Here is a 19,651-nt window from a genome sequence, read left to right on the forward strand (position 1 = left end):
AGCGGTGGTAGCTCAAGTGGTTAAGGCTCTGGATCGTTGACTAGAAGATCAGGGTTCAAGCCCCAGCACTGCCAAGCTGCCACTGCTGGGGATGCTGTATCATGGCTGACCCTGTGCTCTGACCCCAACCCCCCAAGGATGGTATATGCGAAGAAAGAATTTCACTCTGCAGTAATGTAGATGTGACAAATAAAGGCAACTTAATTTTTTTTTAGATCCTGGCTGGCTCGCCAATTTCTAGATTACAATGCACAAAATCTACTTCAATTAAATTATTAGAAATTATATGATAATCGAGTAATAATCATGTCACAGTGGTATAGATTTACACAAGATGGACTCAAATTCAACTTCAGAACCAGGTCAGGAACAGGGTTGTCATGGCGATGTGTCGGGCAGCACCAGGAATGTCCATGCTCGTTGATCATTCTGGTCTCGCTGCCGTCACCATGTGAATCTTTTCACTGATCCACATCTGACTCTTTGGGAATGTGAGAAGAGGATTTACACCATTAAATGAATCGGTCTTTCACTTCCACCTGTTTTAGAGTGTAGAGAGCATGCTGCACTTGTCTTTAGACTTCTGGCATTTCTCCAGCTCGCTGCAGAAGCTCAGAAATCTTTCATGGTAAAGAAATTGAGTTCAAGCAAGAAATGCAGATAAAATCTTGCAGGAATCCTGTATAAAGATGTATAAAGATACTTCAACAAATCAGCATGCAGAAACGCTAACCTTTAGCATAAAGAATGAACACCAGCACCTCTTCCTGAGGAGTTTAATAGCATGATGCAGAATTTTCTCAGAACTGAGGTCAATGTTAGAGATAAGAAGCAGGAGATGGAAGGCTGAGTACCAAGAAACAACAAGAGGTTAGCATGACCATGGATTACGAGTGTTTCAAAAATATGGCATGGGAGTCATTATCAGAGTCATCATGTTTCCTAAAAAAAGAATTTCTTAAAACCTCTTAAGTCTGTAAAACTGTTTCAGGGCCAGGGTTTTGTTTGGGTTTGTGATATCACTAAACGATCAGCACTGGACCAATCACATTACAGAGTAGAGGGTAACTGTGTGCTACCTGGACTCTTCAAAGCTGTGTGCTAAGCTAGCCAGCTGATTTACTTAGTGATGACCTGACTCATATTTTAAAATACAGACACTGTTCTATCGATAAAAATATCTCAAATCACTCATTTACTCTGAACAAATGTAACATTGAAAATGGTCTGTACTCCAAAATACAGACCGAGCAAGAATTTCTTTCATTTCTTTCACAGGAATAATGAAGATAGAGTGCTAACTGACATATCTTAGCACCAAAATCACTAAACACATCAGAAATGTGTGAGTAGAATTTTTTTTTGTTGTTGTCGTTTCAGGGCGGAGTTTAATTTTATCGTTTAAAAAGTAAAGCGGATATTCATAAATCCTGGCTTTTTATGAGAGTAAATGTTAACCTGTGTTTTAATGAATTAATTTTACCTGTTAAAATTTGTAATTTTATAAAAATTTAACCTGTTAAAATTTATTCGTTTTAATTCCGAACGCTTAGTCATACAGCAGAGGGCGCCGCTTTCGCGCACGCGCAGTGCGTTCAAGGGTGCGCTCCTACATTTTTAAGCGCGCGCCGCTCTCGTGGTTTCGCGCACACACTCATACACACACACACAGAAATCACGGCTGGCAGGATCTCAGGCCTCCACAGTCAGGCGCAGTTATCTAAAATGGATTAAAGGATTCATGCATGAGAGATTTTTCAACTTTACCGGAAATATGTCTCTGTTTAATAAGTTTGCAATATGGTAACTATGGCAACCCGGTTCATTTGGAAGCGCGCGCTGTTGGACCCCAGCTCGGTGCAGTTCTGACTTCGGAAACCATGTCGTTTATTGCGAAGAGCTGTTTAATGCCATAGCGTTCCTTTTTTTTTTTTTTTTTTGGTTTTTCGAAACTCTGCCTTGCAAAGTGCACGTGCACGTCCGGTGTGTCCCGGTCGGAGAAATGCGCGCCGCCGCGGTTCGGTTCGTCCGCCTGTGCGCGCTCGCCGTGTGTGTGTGTGTGTGTACAGGAGAGGACGAGTCCTGCCATGGAGCTTTTGATTTATACTTTGTGCTGGACAGGTGAGTGCAGCCACGCCCACCGCACAATAATAATAAAAAAAATGAATAATAATAATAATAAACACATTTAATGAGGAAATTTCACTATCATTTGGTTTATAATATTAATAAATATGATAACAAATATTTCTGCACCGAAGAGCTGAATGTTAATCGTTATATTAATAATAATAATAATAATAATAATAATAATAATAATAAGGTGTTCCTCAGATAGCAGCGTGATATGATAAGAGGCTATTCTGCCCTCTTCCATCTTGCTCCACCCTCTTCTATACTGTACACACCCTCCTCCATCCAGCTCCGCCCTCCTCCATACTGTACATACCCTCTTCTATACTGTACACACCCTCCTCCATCCAGCTCCGCCCTCCTCCATACTGTACATACCCTCTTCTATACTGTACACACCCTCCTCCATCCTGCTCCAGCCTCCTCCATACTGTACACACCCTCCTCCATCCTGCTCCAGCCTCCTCCATACTGTACACACCCTCCTCCATCATGCTTCACCCTCCTCAATACTGTACACACCCTCCTCCATCATGCTTCACCCTCCTCAATACTGTACACACCCTCCTCCATCCTGCTCCAGCCTCCTCCATACTGTACACACCCTCCTCCATCCTGCTCCAGCCTCCTCCATACTGTACACACCCTCTTCCATCATGCTACACCCTCCTCCATACTGTACACACCCTCTTCCATCATGCTACACCCTCTTCCATACTGTACACACCCTCTTCCATCATGCTACACCCTCCTCCATACTGTACACACCCTCCTCCATCCAGCTCCGCCCTCCTCCATACTGTACATACCCTCTTCTATACTGTACACACCCTCCTCCATACTGTACACACTCTCCTCCATCATGCTACACCCTCCTCCATACTGTACACACCCTCCTCCATCATGCTACACCCTCCTCCATCATGCTTCACCCTCCTCCATACTGTACACACCCTCCTCCATCATGCTACACCCTCCTCCATCATGCTTCACCCTCCTCCATACTGTACACACCCTCCTCCATCATGCTACACCCTCCTCCATACTGTACACACTCTCCTCCATCATGCTACACCCTCCTCCATACTGTACACACTCTCCTCCATCATGCTACACCCTCCTCCATACTGTACACACCCTCCTCCATCATGCTACACCCTCCTCCATACTGTACACACTCTCCTCCATCATGCTACACCCTCCTCCATCATGCTTCACCCTCCTCCATACTGTACACACCCTCCTCCATCATGCTACACCCTCCTCCATCATGCTTCACCCTCCTCCATACTGTACACACTCTCCTCCATCATGCTACACCCTACTCCATACTGTACACACTCTCCTCCATCATGCTACACTCTCCTCCATACTGTACACACCCTCCTCCATCATGCTTCACCCTCCTCCATACTGTACACACCCTCCTCCATCATGCTACACCCTCCTCCATACTGTACACACTCTCCTCCATCATGCTACACCCTCCTCCATACTGTACACACTCTCCTCCATCATGCTACACCCTCCTCCATACTGTACACACCCTCCTCCATCACACTACACCCTCCTCCATCATGCTTCACCCTCCTCCATACTGTACACACCCTCCTCCATCATGCACCACCCTCCTCCATACTGTACACACCCTCCTCCATCATGCTACACCCTCCTCCATCATGCTTCACCCTCCTCCATACTGTACACACCCTCCTCCATCATGCACCACCCTCCTCCATACTGTACACACCCTCCTCCATCATGCTACACCCTCCTCCATACTGTACACACCCTCCTCCATACTGTACACACCCTCCTCCATCATGCTTCACCCTCCTCAATACCATACACACCTTCCTCCATCATGCTCCACCCTCCTCCATACTGTACACACCCTACTCCATACTGTACACACTCTCCTCCATCATGCTACACCCTCCTCCATACTGTACACACCCTCCTCCATCATGCTCCACCCTCCTCCATACTGTACACACCCTCCTCCATCATGCTACACCCTTCTCCATACTGTACACACCCTCCTCCATACTGTACACACCCTCCTCCATACTGTACACACTCTCCTCCATCATGCTACACCCTCCTCCATACTGTACACACCCTCCTCCATCCTGCACCACCCTCCTCCATACTGTACACACCCTCCTCCATCATGCTACACCCTTCTCCATACTGTACACACCCTCCTCCATACTGTACACACCCTCCTCCATACTGTACACACTCTCCTCCATCATGCTACACCCTCCTCCATACTGTACACACCCTCCTCCATCATGCTACACCCTCCTCCATCATGCTTCACCCTCCTCCATACTGTACACACCCTCCTCCATCCTGCACCACCCTCCTCCATACTGTACACACTCTCCTCCATCATGCTACACCCTCCTCCATACTGTACACACCCTCCTCCATCATGCTACACCTTCCTCCATCATGCTCCACCCTCCTCCATCATGCTTCACCCTCCTCCTTACTGTACACACCCTCCTCCATCATGCTACACCCTCCTCCATACTGTACACACCCTCCTCCATCATGCTACACCCTCCTCCATACTGTACACACCCTCCTCCATCATGCTTCACCCTCCTCGATACTGTACACACCCTCCTCCATCATGCTACACCCTCCTCCATACTGTACACACCCTCCTCCATCATGCTACACCCTCCTCCATACTGTACACACCCTCCTCCATCATGCTACACCCTCCTCCATACTGTACACACCCTCCTCCATCATGCTTCACCCTCCTCAATACTGTACACACCCTCCTCCATCATGCTACACCCTCCTCCATACTGTACACACCCTCCTCCATACTGTACACACCCTCCTCCATCATGCTTCACCCTCCTCAATACCATACACACCTTCCTCCATCATGCTCCACCCTCCTCCATACTGTACACACTCTCCTCCATCATGCTACACCCTCCTCCATACTGTACACACCCTCCTCCATCATGCTACACCCTCCTCCATACAGTACACACCCTCCTCCATCATGCTACACCCTTCTCCATACTGTACACACCCTCCTCCATCATGCTACACCCTCCTCCATACTGTACACACCCTCCTCCATACTGTACACACTCTCCTCCATCATGCTACACCCTCCTCCATACTGTACACACCCTCCTCCATCATGCTACACCCTCCTCCATCATGCTTCACCCTCCTCCATACTGTACACACCCTCCTCCATCATGCTACACCTTCCTCCATCATGCTCCACCCTCCTCCATCATGCTTCACCCTCCTCCTTACTGTACACACCCTCCTCCATCATGCTACACCCTCCTCCATACTGTACACACCCTCCTCCATCATGCTTCACCCTCCTCAATACCATACACACCTTCCTCCATCATGCTCCACCCTCCTCCATTATGCTCCACCCTTTTCTATACTGTACACACCCTCCTCCATCATGCTACACCCTCCTTCATCATGCTTCACCCTCCTCAATACCATACACAACCTCCTCCATTATGCTCCACCCTCCTCCATTATGCTCCACCCTTTTCTATACTGTACACACCTTCCTCCATCATGCCACACCCTCCTCCATACTGTACACACCCACCTCCATCCTGCTCCAGCCTCCTCCATACTGTACACACCCTCCTCCATCATGCTTCACCCTCCTCAATACCATACACACCCTCCTCCATCATGCTCCACCCTCCTCCATTATGCTCCACCCTTTTCTATACTGTACACACCTTCCTCCATCATGCCCCACCCTCCTCTATACTGTACACACCCCTTTCCATCCTGCTCCACCCTCTTCTCTACTGTACACACCCTCCTCCATACTGTACACACCCTCCTCCATCCTGCCGCACCCTCTTCTATACTGCACACTGTACACACAATCCTCCATCATGCTACACCCTCCTCCATACTGTACACACTCTCCTCCATCATGCTACACCCTCCTCCATACTGTACACACCCTCCTCCATCCTGCACCACCCTCCTCATTACTGTACACACTCTCCTCCATCATGCTACACCCTCCTCCATACTGTACACACCCTCCTCCATCATGCTACACCTTCCTCCATCATGCTCCACCCTCCTCCATCATGCTTCACCCTCCTCAATACCATACACACCCTCCTCCATCATGCTCCACCCTCCTCCATTATGCTCCACCCTTTTCTATACTGTACACACCTTCCTCCATCATGCCCCACCCTCCTCTATACTGTACACACCCCTTTCCATCCTGCTCCACCCTCTTCTCTACTGTACACACCCTCCTCCATACTGTACACACCCTCCTCCATCCTGCCGCACCCTCTTCTATACTGCACACTGTACACACCATCCTCCATCATGCTCCACCCTCCTCCATAATGTACTCACCCTCTTCCTCCACCCTCCTCCATACTGTATGTCTTTCTCTCTAGCTCTCTTTCCCATAACCTTGTATTTCCATCTTGTTCTGTCTATATCTGTCTCACCATCTCACACTCTCTTTCTGTCTGTCTGTTTTTCTCCAGCAACCTCTCTCTTAGTCTGTCTGTCTCACTATCTGTCTGTCTCTCACTTTGTATCTCACTTCCTCACTACCTGTCTGTCTGTCTGACACTTGTTCATGATATATCTGCATTACTCTGTCTCACTCTGTCTCACTAACTCTCTCTCTCTCTCTCTCTCTCTCTCTCTCTCTCTCTTTCTTTTTCTCTCCTTACCCATCTCAGTTTGTATCTCACTTCTCCCTTTCTGTTTATCTCTATATCTAACTTGCTCTGTCCCTTTCTCTTATTTAATCATTTTACTACTCTCTCTCTCTCTCTCTCTCTCTCTCTCTCTCTTTGTTCATCTCTTATTATTTATTGCTCTCTGTCTCTGAAGTGGTTTAGGGAGCAATGAACTCTTTATCCAAGGAAACCTCGATGAGCTTTTTATGTTCTCTCTTTCATTTTGTCAACATCTCTCTATCCATCCATCGATCTCACCCAGATTCTTTGTATCTCACATCCCCACACATCTCTGTATTTATTTCCCCTTTCTTTTCTTGAGCTTTCTCCAGCCTCCTGTAATCTCCTGCACAGCTCTCTGGAGCCCTTTTATGGATCTGTTTATTTCTCCATCCTAACACAGTTTGCGTGTGACGTTCCAGGTCCGGCAGCGTGTCCACCAACTGGCGGGAGATATACGAATTTGTAGAGCAGCTAACTAATCGCTTCGTAAGGTAAGCAGGCTGAGAGACTCAGTGTCTCAGAGAGAATATACTCTTTAATGAAAACAGATGGAGCTTCAGAGCCACGCAGCAAAAACCACACCGAGGACATGTGCACTAAATATAAGTCTAATAACGGATTACTATGTTTAACATCAGACAGTGTGTGTGTGTGTGTGTGTCTGTGTGGGTGTGTGTGTAGACTCTTAAACCCCACATGACCACAGCAGTCAGTCGTCCAGCTTCAGTGCACGCTAGTGTATTGTTATAGTTTTAAATATAAATAGTAATGAAGGTCAGTTTGAGTTTAGCACTGAAGTGTTTATCCGCATCACACCCTCTGACATCCACATGCTTTTATTTCACAGCCCGAAGATGAGGGTTTCGTTTATCGTCTTCTCCTCGAGCGCAGAAGTCATTCTCCCTCTCACCGGAGACAGGTGTGTGTTCACACTCACACACTCGGACTAGTTTCTTCATCTCACTCATTATTTTTTTCTGGCCCTGAAATGAGCTCTGTTCCTGTGTTTAGCTCCACCTAGTTAAAAGGGCACCTGATGCAGACGATGCATATACAGTGGAACCTCAATATGAATTGAATTCGTCTGGATGTGAAAATTTGTATTGACACGAATTTTCCCATAAGAAATAATAAATACAGATAATCCGTTTCAGCCGCCCAAAAACATGACCGATATTCCTGATACGAAGCGCATGTAAACTGCTTACAAAGAACTGACCCAAGCCAAGAATTCCATGTCAAGGGTCCTCACAGGAAGTCGTGCCACCAAGCTTGGGCTAAAAATAGAACAGATCATTCACTCCACCAATCTGTCAACAAGAAAACACCCCAAAAATCACCTAGATTTTGAATGCATGCGGAAGGCAACGTTGGTAAACAGCTTTCACTGACTGAACAATAATCCGTAAACTTTCTTCGGTCGGCTTCAGAGTTCTGAGCGGCTCCTGGATGTGCGCTCAACTTAACCGCTGTTCGCTTCGTTCGTATGCCAAAAATGCTTCGTATGCCAATGCGAATTTCTTGCAAAATTTCAATTCTTAAGACGAAAATTTGTAAGGGAGGACATTCGTATGCCGAGTTTTAGCAAAGATTTGAAAGGATGAATGTGGAATATGATTGCAGATTTTGTGCAATTGGAATTAGAGCAAAAAAAAATACAAACTACCCCTTTAAAACAGGGAATTTGACTTCTTTTTAAGCACAAATCCGAGAAGCCAATATTCCTACACTGTTTCACTGAATTACTAGCAAGTTCTTTTGTGAACAAGTCCATATGAACACCCTGTAATTAACTTCTTAAGTGATTTAATGTCATGAATGTTTGAAAACATGAAGCCGTAAGCCGATAGCGAGAGACACTGTAACTTTGGGTTTCTTTTCCGTTCCTGTGCTGAGGTTTTTATTCAGACTGTAGTCTAAACTCTGGCTGGTGAATAAAAGCTGTGTAATTTAATCCTGTGTAGAAGTTCAGTGGGATTTTAACTGAGGAGCAGAATGTGTAAAGGTGTTTGTTCCACTCCTGCAGGAAGATCTTTGATCTGATTGTAAAGCTAAAACACAACACATGCTTCACGTGACTTTCGAACTAACTAACGGGTCACGTGACACTTCCTCTCTGTGCTCGCAGGGCAGCTATAGACAAGGGTTTGGATCTGTTGAGTAAAATCAGACCTGCGGGTGATACCTACATGCACGAGGGACTGAAAAAGGTAAGGCTGGATTCTGCAATCTGATTGGTCAGAAAGTGGGACACACTTAATTAATTCATTGATTGTGGTCGCTATAGTAACGACTTCACAGGGACTTTAACATAAACTGACTTTATAGCGTTTATGGAAGGAGTTTCCAGTTTTAGAGGATATCTTCAGGATAGATGGTTTTTTATCCGGTTTCTCTTTTTGTCTTATGAACTTTAAGAGAGATTATATGTGTATAGTATACCTAGCTGCTCCAACTTAACTGAGAACAGGAAGGAACTCAGGTCAGGATTATGAATAAATAGCGAGGTTTGATTGCATTACTTGTTGTATGGAGTGTGTTCATGCTCCTGTGGATGTGTTCAGGTTATAGAGCAGATGAAAGCCCAGAGCACAAAAGCCGCAAGCATCGTCATTGCACTGACTGATGGGAAACTGAGCGTCTACCCACACGATCTCGCCGTGAAGGAGGTGAGAGTTTATAGATGTATATAAAAGCAGTGTCTGGATACATTTTCTGAACTTAATTGTCTCGGTAACTGAAGCTGAAGCAGTATTTCTGTGATGCTATTTAGATTCAGATTTTAGTCAGATTCAGCTCAAAGTGAGGGTTTAATACAAAAATTGCTCAGCGCTACTCACCAATAACAAACAGAAGTCTGATGAAACTACAATACATCACTCTAAAATCTGTGAAGACACTCAAAAACATTATGCAAGGACAATTTCAGATGCATAAATATGGCTCAAAAAATTAATTAATTAATGTCTTCATTTTAAAGTCTACTAATCTTCATCAGAGCCATTGCTTATCTTGATAAAATGATGAGCTATGCTATATTGACAAAGGTTTTGGAACGTCTACCTTTCCATGCACATGAATGTAATATGGAGTTGTCCCCCCTTTGCAGCTATAACAGCTTCAACTCTTCTGGGAAGGCTTTCCACAAGGTTTAGGAGTGTGTTTATGGGAATTTTTGACCATTCCTTCTAATAGGAGCACATTTGTGAGGTCAGGCACTGATGTTGTGATGCTCTAATTCACCCCAAAGGTGTTCTATGGGGTTGAGGTCAGGACTCTGTGCAGGCCAGTCAAGTTCCTCCACACCAATCTCGCTCATCCATCATGTGTTTCTGGACCTTGCTTCGTGCACTGGTGTGCAGTCATGTTGGAACAGGAAGGGGTCATCCCCAAACTGTTCCCACAAAGAGCATGAAATTGTCCAAAATGTCCTGGTATGAAGCTGAAGCATTAAGAGTTCCTTTCACTGGAACTAAGGGGCCGAGCCCAACCCCTGAAAAACAACACCTGAATTCAATTTCATTGATTTGAAGGGGTGTCCCAAAACTTTTGGCAATATAGTGTACATGAGTCATAAGTAGTAGTAATGCTATTTTGGGCTTCAGTCTGCATCTTCTATTCCACAAGAAGATTTCCCAATGTAAATATTGATGTAAAATTTGGAGGTTAGTCGATTACTCTGAATATATCTAAATATAATATCTTATATTTGTGTGTGTGTGTGTGTGTGTGTGTGTGTGCAGGCTGATCTGGCGAGACAGTACGGAGCTCGTGTTTACTGTGTAGGAGTGACTGACTTTGATGTCCTGCAAGTATGTGACACACGATGATGATATTTCATTATGAAGTAGGATTTAAGTTTTTACGCATTATTTCCTCATTCTGAATCTTTATTGTCTGATTTCTGAAAACGGTCATTGTCTTGGCCTTTACAGAACGGTCAATTCCTAATTTATTCATTCTGTGGAGAAGGTCTAGGATTGCTACTGATTTAAATGTTTTAATGTAGAGTTGTGTGTAAACGTTTGCATGAAAATACATTTCCAGGGCAAACCAGATACTAAAGCTGCTGCTGTAAGTAAAATACACTTCTTCGTGTCCGCCGTCTTGTCCTAAAGGGACATACACTGGACAAACATTTATCCGAAGTGAAATTCGAGCCGAGGCTGTAATTGGATTGCAGCAGCCGAGCACTTCCTGATTGCTGTAGACATGAGCGGGAGCTGAAAGCCCTCCGGATGTCGCATCATTAAGACTGATTTAAGACTCTGAAGCCAGCAGTGCTGTTAGCTGAGCTTGTGGAAAGTGTGTGTGTGTGTGTGAGAGAGAGAGTTTTTAGTGATGATATTTGCCTGTTTTGTTGTTTTTTGTGTGTGTTCTCCAGCTGGTTGATATCGCAGACAACAAAGATCAGGTGTTTCCTGTGCTGGATGGATTCCAGGCGCTCAAGTCGATTGTGAATTCTGTAAGAAAGGATGTTTTTAGCGATAAATCCGTGCGATACGGCAAAAATATTGCACTGTATCGCCTGTTCCTTACAACCAATCAATTGAACGTGTGCATTTTGTCTAAATATTTCTTATTTACAGATTTTAAAGAAATCCTGCGTAGAGATCTTCTCCGTTGAACCATCCAGCGTGTGTGTGAACGGTACAGTGCGAAAAAGGTTTAGAAAAAATCTAATAATAAAAATAAAGATGTCATAAATTGCAATTGAAATCGAATGTTTTGTTGCAGAAACTTTTAACATCGTTCTAAAAGGGAAGGGCTTTACTCAGGGGCGGAGCTCTGAGGGCGTGCTCTGTACCATCTCCGTCAATCAACAGGAAGCCTACAGTAAGCCATTACACACACATCAGACACAAGCAGGACGTTTCATCCTCAAACAGCCACACTTACACTATATTGCCAAATGTTTTGGGACTTCTGCCTTTACATGCACATGAACGTAATATGGAGTTGAACCCTGATCTTCCGGTCATTAACCCCGAGCTTTAAGCACTTGAGCTACCACCACCCTAATGGTAAAGTCCCAAGTCCACCAAGGCCCTTTAGCCTCAATTGCTCAGTAAAAAGTAAAACATTTTCAAAAATTCCTATAAATGTATGGTTTCTGCTTTAAACAATGTACAGATATGAGAGAGATTATTCAGAAGGGTTTGTGATGGCTATCGGTCATCAAAGCCACCCAACTACCTCTGAAAAACTAGCTCCATCTTGGAAAACGAGCAATTTTACAGATTTATATCTTCACATACACACACACCCACACCCACACACACATACACACACATAGCTGCCCTTATCATCTGCCCTTAGATGTCCATTACAAGTCAGCTGTAGAGTAAACAGTTTTTCTGAATTCTTTACTGAAGGAAATGAACCCTAATGGTCACCTGTAGTAAATCAGTCACTCAGTCACACACACACACACACACACACACACAGTGGATAGAGATCAAGCTACCACTTGAATGCATCACACTTGCTTATGTTAATCTGTGCTATTTTGGGAAGCTCTGTTCTGTGTTATGTGAATTGTGTCATTGTTTGAGAGAGCTTCATGGCGTCACGTTATTAAATTTCAGCCGCTGGGCTGCAGTGATCTCATGCTGATGTCTTTTTCCTTCTCTTAGATGAAAAGCCCAGCGTTGTGAAGGACACTTATTTGCTGTGTCCGGCTCCGCTGTTGACCGAAGTTGGACAGTGAGTAACATTCTTCTTACATTCAGCTCCCATTTTAGCAAACAGCAGCTGGACAGAGCTGGCACTCTCACAGGGAGGGGGAGAGAGAGAGAGAGAATCCTTTGCTCTCTGTTTGGGTTTCAGTGTGCTTCCATGAGAGCACTGATAAGGAGAGGCTGCACCCATAAACAGTATCTGCGTGTGTGTGTGTGTGTGTGTGTGTGTGTGTGTGTGTGTTTTAGTTTACCCTGGCATGAAGCCTGAGGTCAACTTTTCTACTGTTTTCTCTTCTTTTCCGCCAAATACCTACAGTAAAAGTTAGAGCTTTACCCCTGACTATTACAAAGGTCTGATGTTGGAGACTACGAACATAAACCTTACAAACATTTATTTTTGTACACAGAAAACCTATACACACACACACACACAAATTATAGTGTATATATATATATATATATATATATACATATACACTATGCACTAAACACTGATGATCTGTTAGTGGGTGGGATATATTAGGCAGCAAGTCTACATTTTGTCCTCAAAGTTGTGGGGTGTTCCTGGTCTGCAGTGGTCAGTATCTATCAAAAGTGGTCCAAGGAAGGAACAGCGGTGAACCGGTGACAGGGTCATGGCAGGCCAAGGCTCACCGATGCACGTGGGGAGCGAAGGCTGGCCCATGTGAGACGAGCTACTGTTGCTCAAGAAGAAATTAATGCTGATTCTGATATAAAGGTGTCAGAATACAAAGTGCATCATAGTTAGTTGTGTATGGAGTTACATAACTGCTGACCCCTGTGCACTGTGGAAAGCACCAGCAATGGGCATGTGAACATCAGAACTGGACCATGGAGCAATGGAAGAAGGTGGCCTGATCTGATGAATCACGTTTTCTTTTACATCACGTGGATGGCCGGGTGTGTGTGCGTCGCTTACCTGGGGAACACATGGCACCAGGATGCACTATGGGAAGAAGGCGAGCCGACGGAGGCAGTGTCATGCTTTTGGCAATGTTCTGCTGGGAAACCTTGGGTCCTGCCTTCCATGTGGATGTTACTTTGACATGTCCCACCTACCTAAGCATTGTTGCAGACCATGTACCCCCTTTCATGGAAACGGTATTCCCTGATGGCTGTGGTCTCTTTCAGCGCCGTGCCACAAAGCAAAAATGGTTCAGGAATGGTTTGATGACCACAACAACCAGTTTGAGTTGTTGACTTGGCCTCCAAATTCCCCAGATCTCAATCCAATCCAGCATCTGTGGGATGTGCTGGACAAACAAGTCCCATCCATGGAGGCCCCACTCCACAACTTACAGGACTTAAAGGATCTGCTGCTAACATCTTGGTGCCAGATCCCACAGCACACCTTCAGGGATCTAGTGGAGGATCTATGAATATGTATAATATGCAAATTATAACTAAACAAAAAACACCATATATCTTCCCACTATCCCTCATAATCGAACCTTAGCACAATCAGCTGACTAGTTAGCTAACAGCCACTAAACTAGTCGGTACAGTTAGGATTTCAGGTATCAGGCGTCCTGATTTACATTAGTTTAAAATTTACTCTCACATCATCTGCCATTGATCTCTCATTGGTCCGAATCTGTGAACGCATAATCGTAGCCCCACCCTGATCTGGTCCAATAAGGGGACTGGATATTGTTTATTAATCTGTATCCGATCTTCAGCTTCAGGGAAACATCTGATTCTGGGCTGTTCCTCTCTCCACAGCTCACTTGAAGTGCTGATTAGTTTCAATCACGGACACTCCTTCATTTCAAGTCCGATTACGATCCACGCCACTACGTGTGTGAGTATAACAGCATCGTGTCATGACAGACGGTTTAATTATTCCTGCATGTTTTTAGCGTGTCGCTAAAACACTATTAAGCCAACACTAGAACTGTTTGTACTCTGTCCTGTATCTGTTTCTCATCACAGATACAGGATAAGGATGCTGAGCAGTTTAATCTGAACTCGAATCTTATTCAAACAAAATATTTCCTGAAGCAAAAGGCTGGTTTAAAGGGGGTGCCAATAATTATGGACGAGAATTACTATATGAAAGATGGCTGAGAAAATATAAATATAAACATCACAGATGCATGAAATGTGCACTGTTGATTCATTTAAAGAAAAATGTTTTTCTAAATACTGCAAAAAGTATTGGCACCCTTACCATTAGTATTTGGCTCCTGCATGCTGGGGAAAAAAACAAAAGAGCAGTAATTATCTATTCAAATCGATGAGAATTAATTTCTGAAACCGTTCAAAAAGTTTTGCCACCCCCAATAATTCCGCTTGGCTGATCTACACTGACATCAGAATGACGATTGTTATGTGAAATATATAAAATGTGTGTTTTTACAGTCTAGTGGTGTGGTGGTGATTGTGGTTCTACTGGTTCTGCTATTACTAGCGGCTCTGGTCCTGCTTTGGTGGTTCTGGCCACTTTGCTGCACCGTGGTGAGAAATACAGTACAAATCCTCGACTCCATCAGTAACAGTGACAGCACCAGCCAGCTGTTGTAATAATTCCCATTCCATTTTGTCCATCTGACAGGTCATTAAAGATCCTCCGCCCTCTCGACCTCCTCCTCCTCCACCTCCTCCGCTTATCGTAAGTACCCAAACTTTGCTATTCAGACTTCTGCATATCTTTCTGTCCAAGCTGAAAATTCGTCAAAATAGATTCCTCACTACATGAAAACGCTGGCCACGTTAGTGCTCTGAATAACCTCTAGATGGCGCTGGTGTAACCACATACATCTTAACAAGCATAAAAACCAAAGAGCGTTGCTTGACTATGGTGGCCGAGAAGTGCAAAACAAAATAACAAATCCGAAAACACAAGGACGATTCAGACAAAGCGGAAAGGTAGGTCTGTGAATAGAATTCTCACCTCTGATTGGACGACTCAGGATATACAGAAAGAAGGAAATTGTGTATCTAGCTTTATTTCTTGTACATGTGTGGAGTTCTGCCTTCACTTTAATCTGTTTCTAGAGCAACTTTAAATCTTTTAAAGACAGTAACAAACATATATATTTATGTTTATAAGAAAATAGAATTCATTCAGCTCTACTGTGAGGAAGGACGTTCATATGGTCAGTGTGATGTTGGATATCCTGATAGTGTATCATGGAGTAAAGATTAGTTTACGATCACCAAAAACACACCAGGAATGTATGGAAGAGTAAACTGTTCCAGATTAAAGGATGTAAGGAGCGCTATAAGAGCAGAGCTGTGTTCATACACACACCAATCCACTTTCTACTGCTGCAGCTACTGCTGGACTTCCTGTAGATCCTGAGTGACCCATGTCTCGTCCAATCAGAAAGAATTCCATTCACAAGATATTCCTACCTTTTCCGGTTTGTCTGATCCGTCCTTGTGTTTTCGGATTTGTTATTTTGTTTTGCATTTCTCAGCCACCGTAGAACCAGAACCAGTGCATTCATATAAACCTACACTACCATCAATTAACCAATTAACCAACAGCTTCTGACCAATCAGAAACAGAATTCAACTGAAGCTCAGAGATCATTATGTAGCTGTTACAGATCAATCTCTTTAGAGCTTTCTGAAACAGCACCATCTATCTGCTATACTAGGCACTAAATAAATAAATAATGTGTGTTTGCGTTTCTGAGGAGCCGGAAGAAGACCCTCTACAGAAGAAGAAATGGCCCACTGTTGATGCGTCCTATTACGGAGGCAGAGGAGTCGGAGGGATCAAACGCATGGAGGTAAAGACCTCAGAACTTTCTGCTTCTTTATTGAACCCTTTAATTCATCAATAATTTCAAAACATCCAGATTCTTCAGACATTTGAATGTCATGTGAATTTTGATTTGAACGTCAGTTATATATCAGAAGACCATGAGATTTACCTGAATTTAATATAAAAATCGTTCAGTTGTGTTCCTAGGCACTCTAGTTAATTTCACAAGTTTGTTTAAACACCTCTCATCCATTCTGGGTCAAATCCTGAGCTGTGGGTGAGTCGGTGTGGTTAAGCAGAAGGTACTTGTCCACAGGTAAACGTGAGTCACGTGAGGAAAGACTAAATGCTGCTCTGCTCTTGTGACAGGTTCGTTGGGGAGGAAAAGGCTCTACTGAGGAAGGAGCACGACTGGAGAAAGCCAAAAACGCTGTGGTCACCATGCCTGAGGAGGAGGAACTGCAAGAGCCAATTGTTAAAGCTCCTCGCAGACCACCACCTCCCCATCCACCCCCACCTCCATCTAAATGGTACACCCCGATTAAGGTGAGTCTAAATTTCCAATTGGGTCAAAAACTCTTTCAGAGAACTGTGAAAGGATGAGTGATTGGTGATTGGTTTGCATATTAACATAACAGCACATTCCAAATGTTTTATTCCTCTTATACCACAACCATCATGGTTTTCGTTAAATTATGGGTCTCTCCATCTCTGTTGTTTGAATAACTTTTAGTAATGCCATGTTTCTGTTCGTGTCTTCAGGGTCGCTTCGATGCTCTGGGAGCTTTACTACGGCGACAGTACGACCGAGTCGCTATCATGAGACCTACAGCGCATGACAAGGTACGTTTCTGTTGGCTCTTTCTGAAGTGAAACGTACAAAGCATGTGCCATGAGCGACAGCAGAACAAATTTAACTTAAGGCAGGAAGCCTGCAGGAATGAGCACACGGCTCTACTAATGCAGCTATTGAAATAGATTTCCATTTCTCTCCTGAGCTGCTAGGAGAACAGGAAGGAGAAAAAAAGGTGGAAAGGTTTGGTGGAACTCTTCATTATACTGATTAAAATAAAGTTTGGCTACACTGAGGGAAAGTCCACAACTATTGACCCAAAAGATTCCTATAAGACCAGGCACATACAACATAAATACCACAGACAACTTAAATAGATAAAAGATAAATTCATGTTGAATAAATAGGGTGTCAATACTTCTAGAGCTGGATATATGGACAGAGAGACAGAATGTGAATGTTTTGGGTGTGATTAGAATGTGTACTACAGTTAGCCACTAGAGGGCGCCAAAAACAATTTAATCAGCGCTATTCAGCGTGCGCTCTATTAATTCAAAACATTTTCTTGTATTCACTGAGTACTTTATTTAGAGCTAATTATTTGTGTGTGACTTTAACATGCGTGTTTGTGTTGTGTTTTTGTGTTGCAGGGTCGCTGCATCAAGTTCACAAGGATTCAGAGTCGCTAGCTCACTCACTTTGTGCCTTTTTATTGGTTTTTATTTTCACGATTTTGTATATGCTCTGCCGTTAGATGATTGTACATTGATTGTTTTCCTTTTACATTTTTCACTTTAATTCTCTTGTTTTTACTGGCCAGTCCTGCTGATTTGATTTGATGCACTAGTGCCTTACTTTGACTTGTTTTTCTGTAGCGTTTCACTACAGCAAACACGGAAAGTCAAATGACACCTAATTAATATTTATTAGTAAAAATGAAAACAAAAGATCTAAAGATCATTTGAATTTGAAAATGACCGAAACTAGTCTTACATGTCACTATCCCAGACAAAAGAACAGAGTTTCTCCAGGTGATGCATCAATATAAATGGAAAAACTCAACAGATCTCATGTTTATGATTGGACATCAGCACATGCTAGGTAGCATAACTGTATCTTCTGACCACTGACTCTAAAGAAAATAAAGAATTTTTTTTTTTCAGTCTGGATTCTGACTGTGTTCAGGTTCTTCACCTTTCCAGTCGTTACGGTGTGTGAATGGTGTGAAAGAGGTAAAGAAGCGAGTGCAGGCAGGTTGGAATGGGTGGAGAAAGGTGTTGGGAGTTCTGTGTGATAGGAAAATATCGGCAAGAATCAAGGGGAAGGTGTACAAGACAGTGGTGAGACCGGCCATGCTGTATGGTTTAGAGGCAGTGTCACTGAGGAAGAGACAGGAGTCAGAGCTGGAGGTAGCAGAGCTGAAGATGTTGAGGTTCTCTTTGGGAGTGACACAGTTGGACAGGATTAGGAAAGAGTACATCAGAGGGACAGCTCATGTTGGACGTTTGGGGGATGAAGTTAGGGAGGCCAGATTAAGATGGTTTGGACATGTCCAGAGGAGGGAGAGTGAGTATATTGGTAGGAGAATGTTGGACATGGAGCTGCCAGGCAGGAGGCAAAGAGGAAGGCCAAAGAGGAGGTATATGGATGGAATAAATGAGGATATGAAGCTAGTGGGTGTAAGTGTTGAGGATGCAGAAGATAGGGATAGGTGGAGAGAGATGATTCACTGTGGCGACCCCTGAAGGGAAAAGCCAAAATAAGAAGACTGTGTGTGAATGGTGTGCTGTCAAGGATCTGTGTCCCATCCAGGATGTAGACTCCAGACTCTGACCAAGACTTATATCATTACAGATGAGATCAGACACAGGACCATGACTCATTTTCACTTACATTTATCATCTGATCAATCAGATTTTGCTCATTATCAGTTCATTAAAAAAAGGTACATGAAATTCATCTGGTGCCGGAAAGGAACCATAACCAGTTCAAACCTGTCGAGATTTCATCCAAAAACAAACAAACAAACAAACAAAACTGACCGAATGTTTCTCGATCAATCTGACCAAAGTAGCTCAGGTTTATCAGCTATTAATCATCTTACTCATTAGCAACAAATTAAAAAAGATGCAGAAACACATTGGTTTACAAAGCCAATTTAAACTGCTGAGTTTTAACCAAGTTATAAGTAAATTAAAATGGTTATAGTTGAATGGATTTCATTATAGTTGCAGTTCAGCTAGTTAACACGTGTTAGCTGGCTAGTAACTTGATTTAGGTAGATTTAGGTATTATTTGATCGCATTTTACACATATTTCAGTATATATTTCTGTGTTAGTGTTGTTTTATACTCAACATAAAAAAACTATAATTTAAAGTAGTCTATTTTATGTTGTTTATATTTTTTTATTAGAAAAGCTGCTTAAGGATATAACTAAGCTCAACTTGCAAGTATTATATTTCATTTAATTTCTAAAACATTTTCAATGATAGCTAGGTATTATTTGTTTGTTTTTTCCAAATTGATAACTATATTTTAAAAAATATACAAATCTTATT

The 19,651-nt window shown here is 43.4% G+C and overlaps 1 protein-coding gene across 2 annotated transcripts; it reads left to right on the forward strand.

Annotated features, from left to right (window-relative positions):
• The first annotated feature begins 1,632 nt into the window (after positions 1 to 1,632).
• Positions 1,633 to 18,258, forward strand: antxr2b (ANTXR cell adhesion molecule 2b). Of its 2 annotated transcripts, none has more exons than XM_058412800.1 (17): positions 1,633 to 2,121; positions 7,282 to 7,372; positions 7,729 to 7,800; positions 9,010 to 9,091; positions 9,446 to 9,550; positions 10,625 to 10,693; positions 11,266 to 11,346; positions 11,471 to 11,531; positions 11,619 to 11,717; positions 12,518 to 12,587; positions 14,306 to 14,384; positions 14,945 to 15,040; positions 15,138 to 15,194; positions 16,228 to 16,323; positions 16,668 to 16,844; positions 17,061 to 17,141; positions 17,742 to 18,258. In XM_058412800.1, exons 3-17 carry the CDS (start codon positions 7,736 to 7,738, stop codon positions 17,778 to 17,780), a joined length of 1,257 nt encoding a protein of 418 aa, XP_058268783.1. In that variant the 5' UTR covers positions 1,633 to 2,121; positions 7,282 to 7,372; positions 7,729 to 7,735; the 3' UTR covers positions 17,781 to 18,258. The 2 variants fall into 2 exon arrangements, with proteins under 2 accessions (XP_058268783.1, XP_058268782.1); XM_058412799.1 differs by having other exon boundaries at positions 7,301 to 7,372.
• The last annotated feature ends 1,393 nt before the right edge of the window (positions 18,259 to 19,651 follow it).

This window comes from Hemibagrus wyckioides, linkage group LG16 (assembly GCF_019097595.1).
Source record: "Hemibagrus wyckioides isolate EC202008001 linkage group LG16, SWU_Hwy_1.0, whole genome shotgun sequence".
NCBI classification, from domain to species: Eukaryota; Metazoa; Chordata; class Actinopteri; order Siluriformes; family Bagridae; genus Hemibagrus; species Hemibagrus wyckioides.

What these genes read in the sequence shown, in the direction of transcription:
- antxr2b (XM_058412799.1), top strand. Translation starts at nt 2,003, where the DNA reads ATGCGCGCCGCCGCGGTTCGGTTCGTCCGCCTGTGCGCGCTCGCCGTG. An exon ending in TTATACTTTGTGCTGGACAG is followed by an intron (nt 2,122 to 7,300) that starts GTGAGTGCAGCC and finishes GTGACGTTCCAG; the next exon opens with GTCCGGCAGCGTGTCCACCA. An exon ending in GAGGGATCAAACGCATGGAG is followed by an intron (nt 16,324 to 16,667) that starts GTAAAGACCTCA and finishes CTCTTGTGACAG; the next exon opens with GTTCGTTGGGGAGGAAAAGG.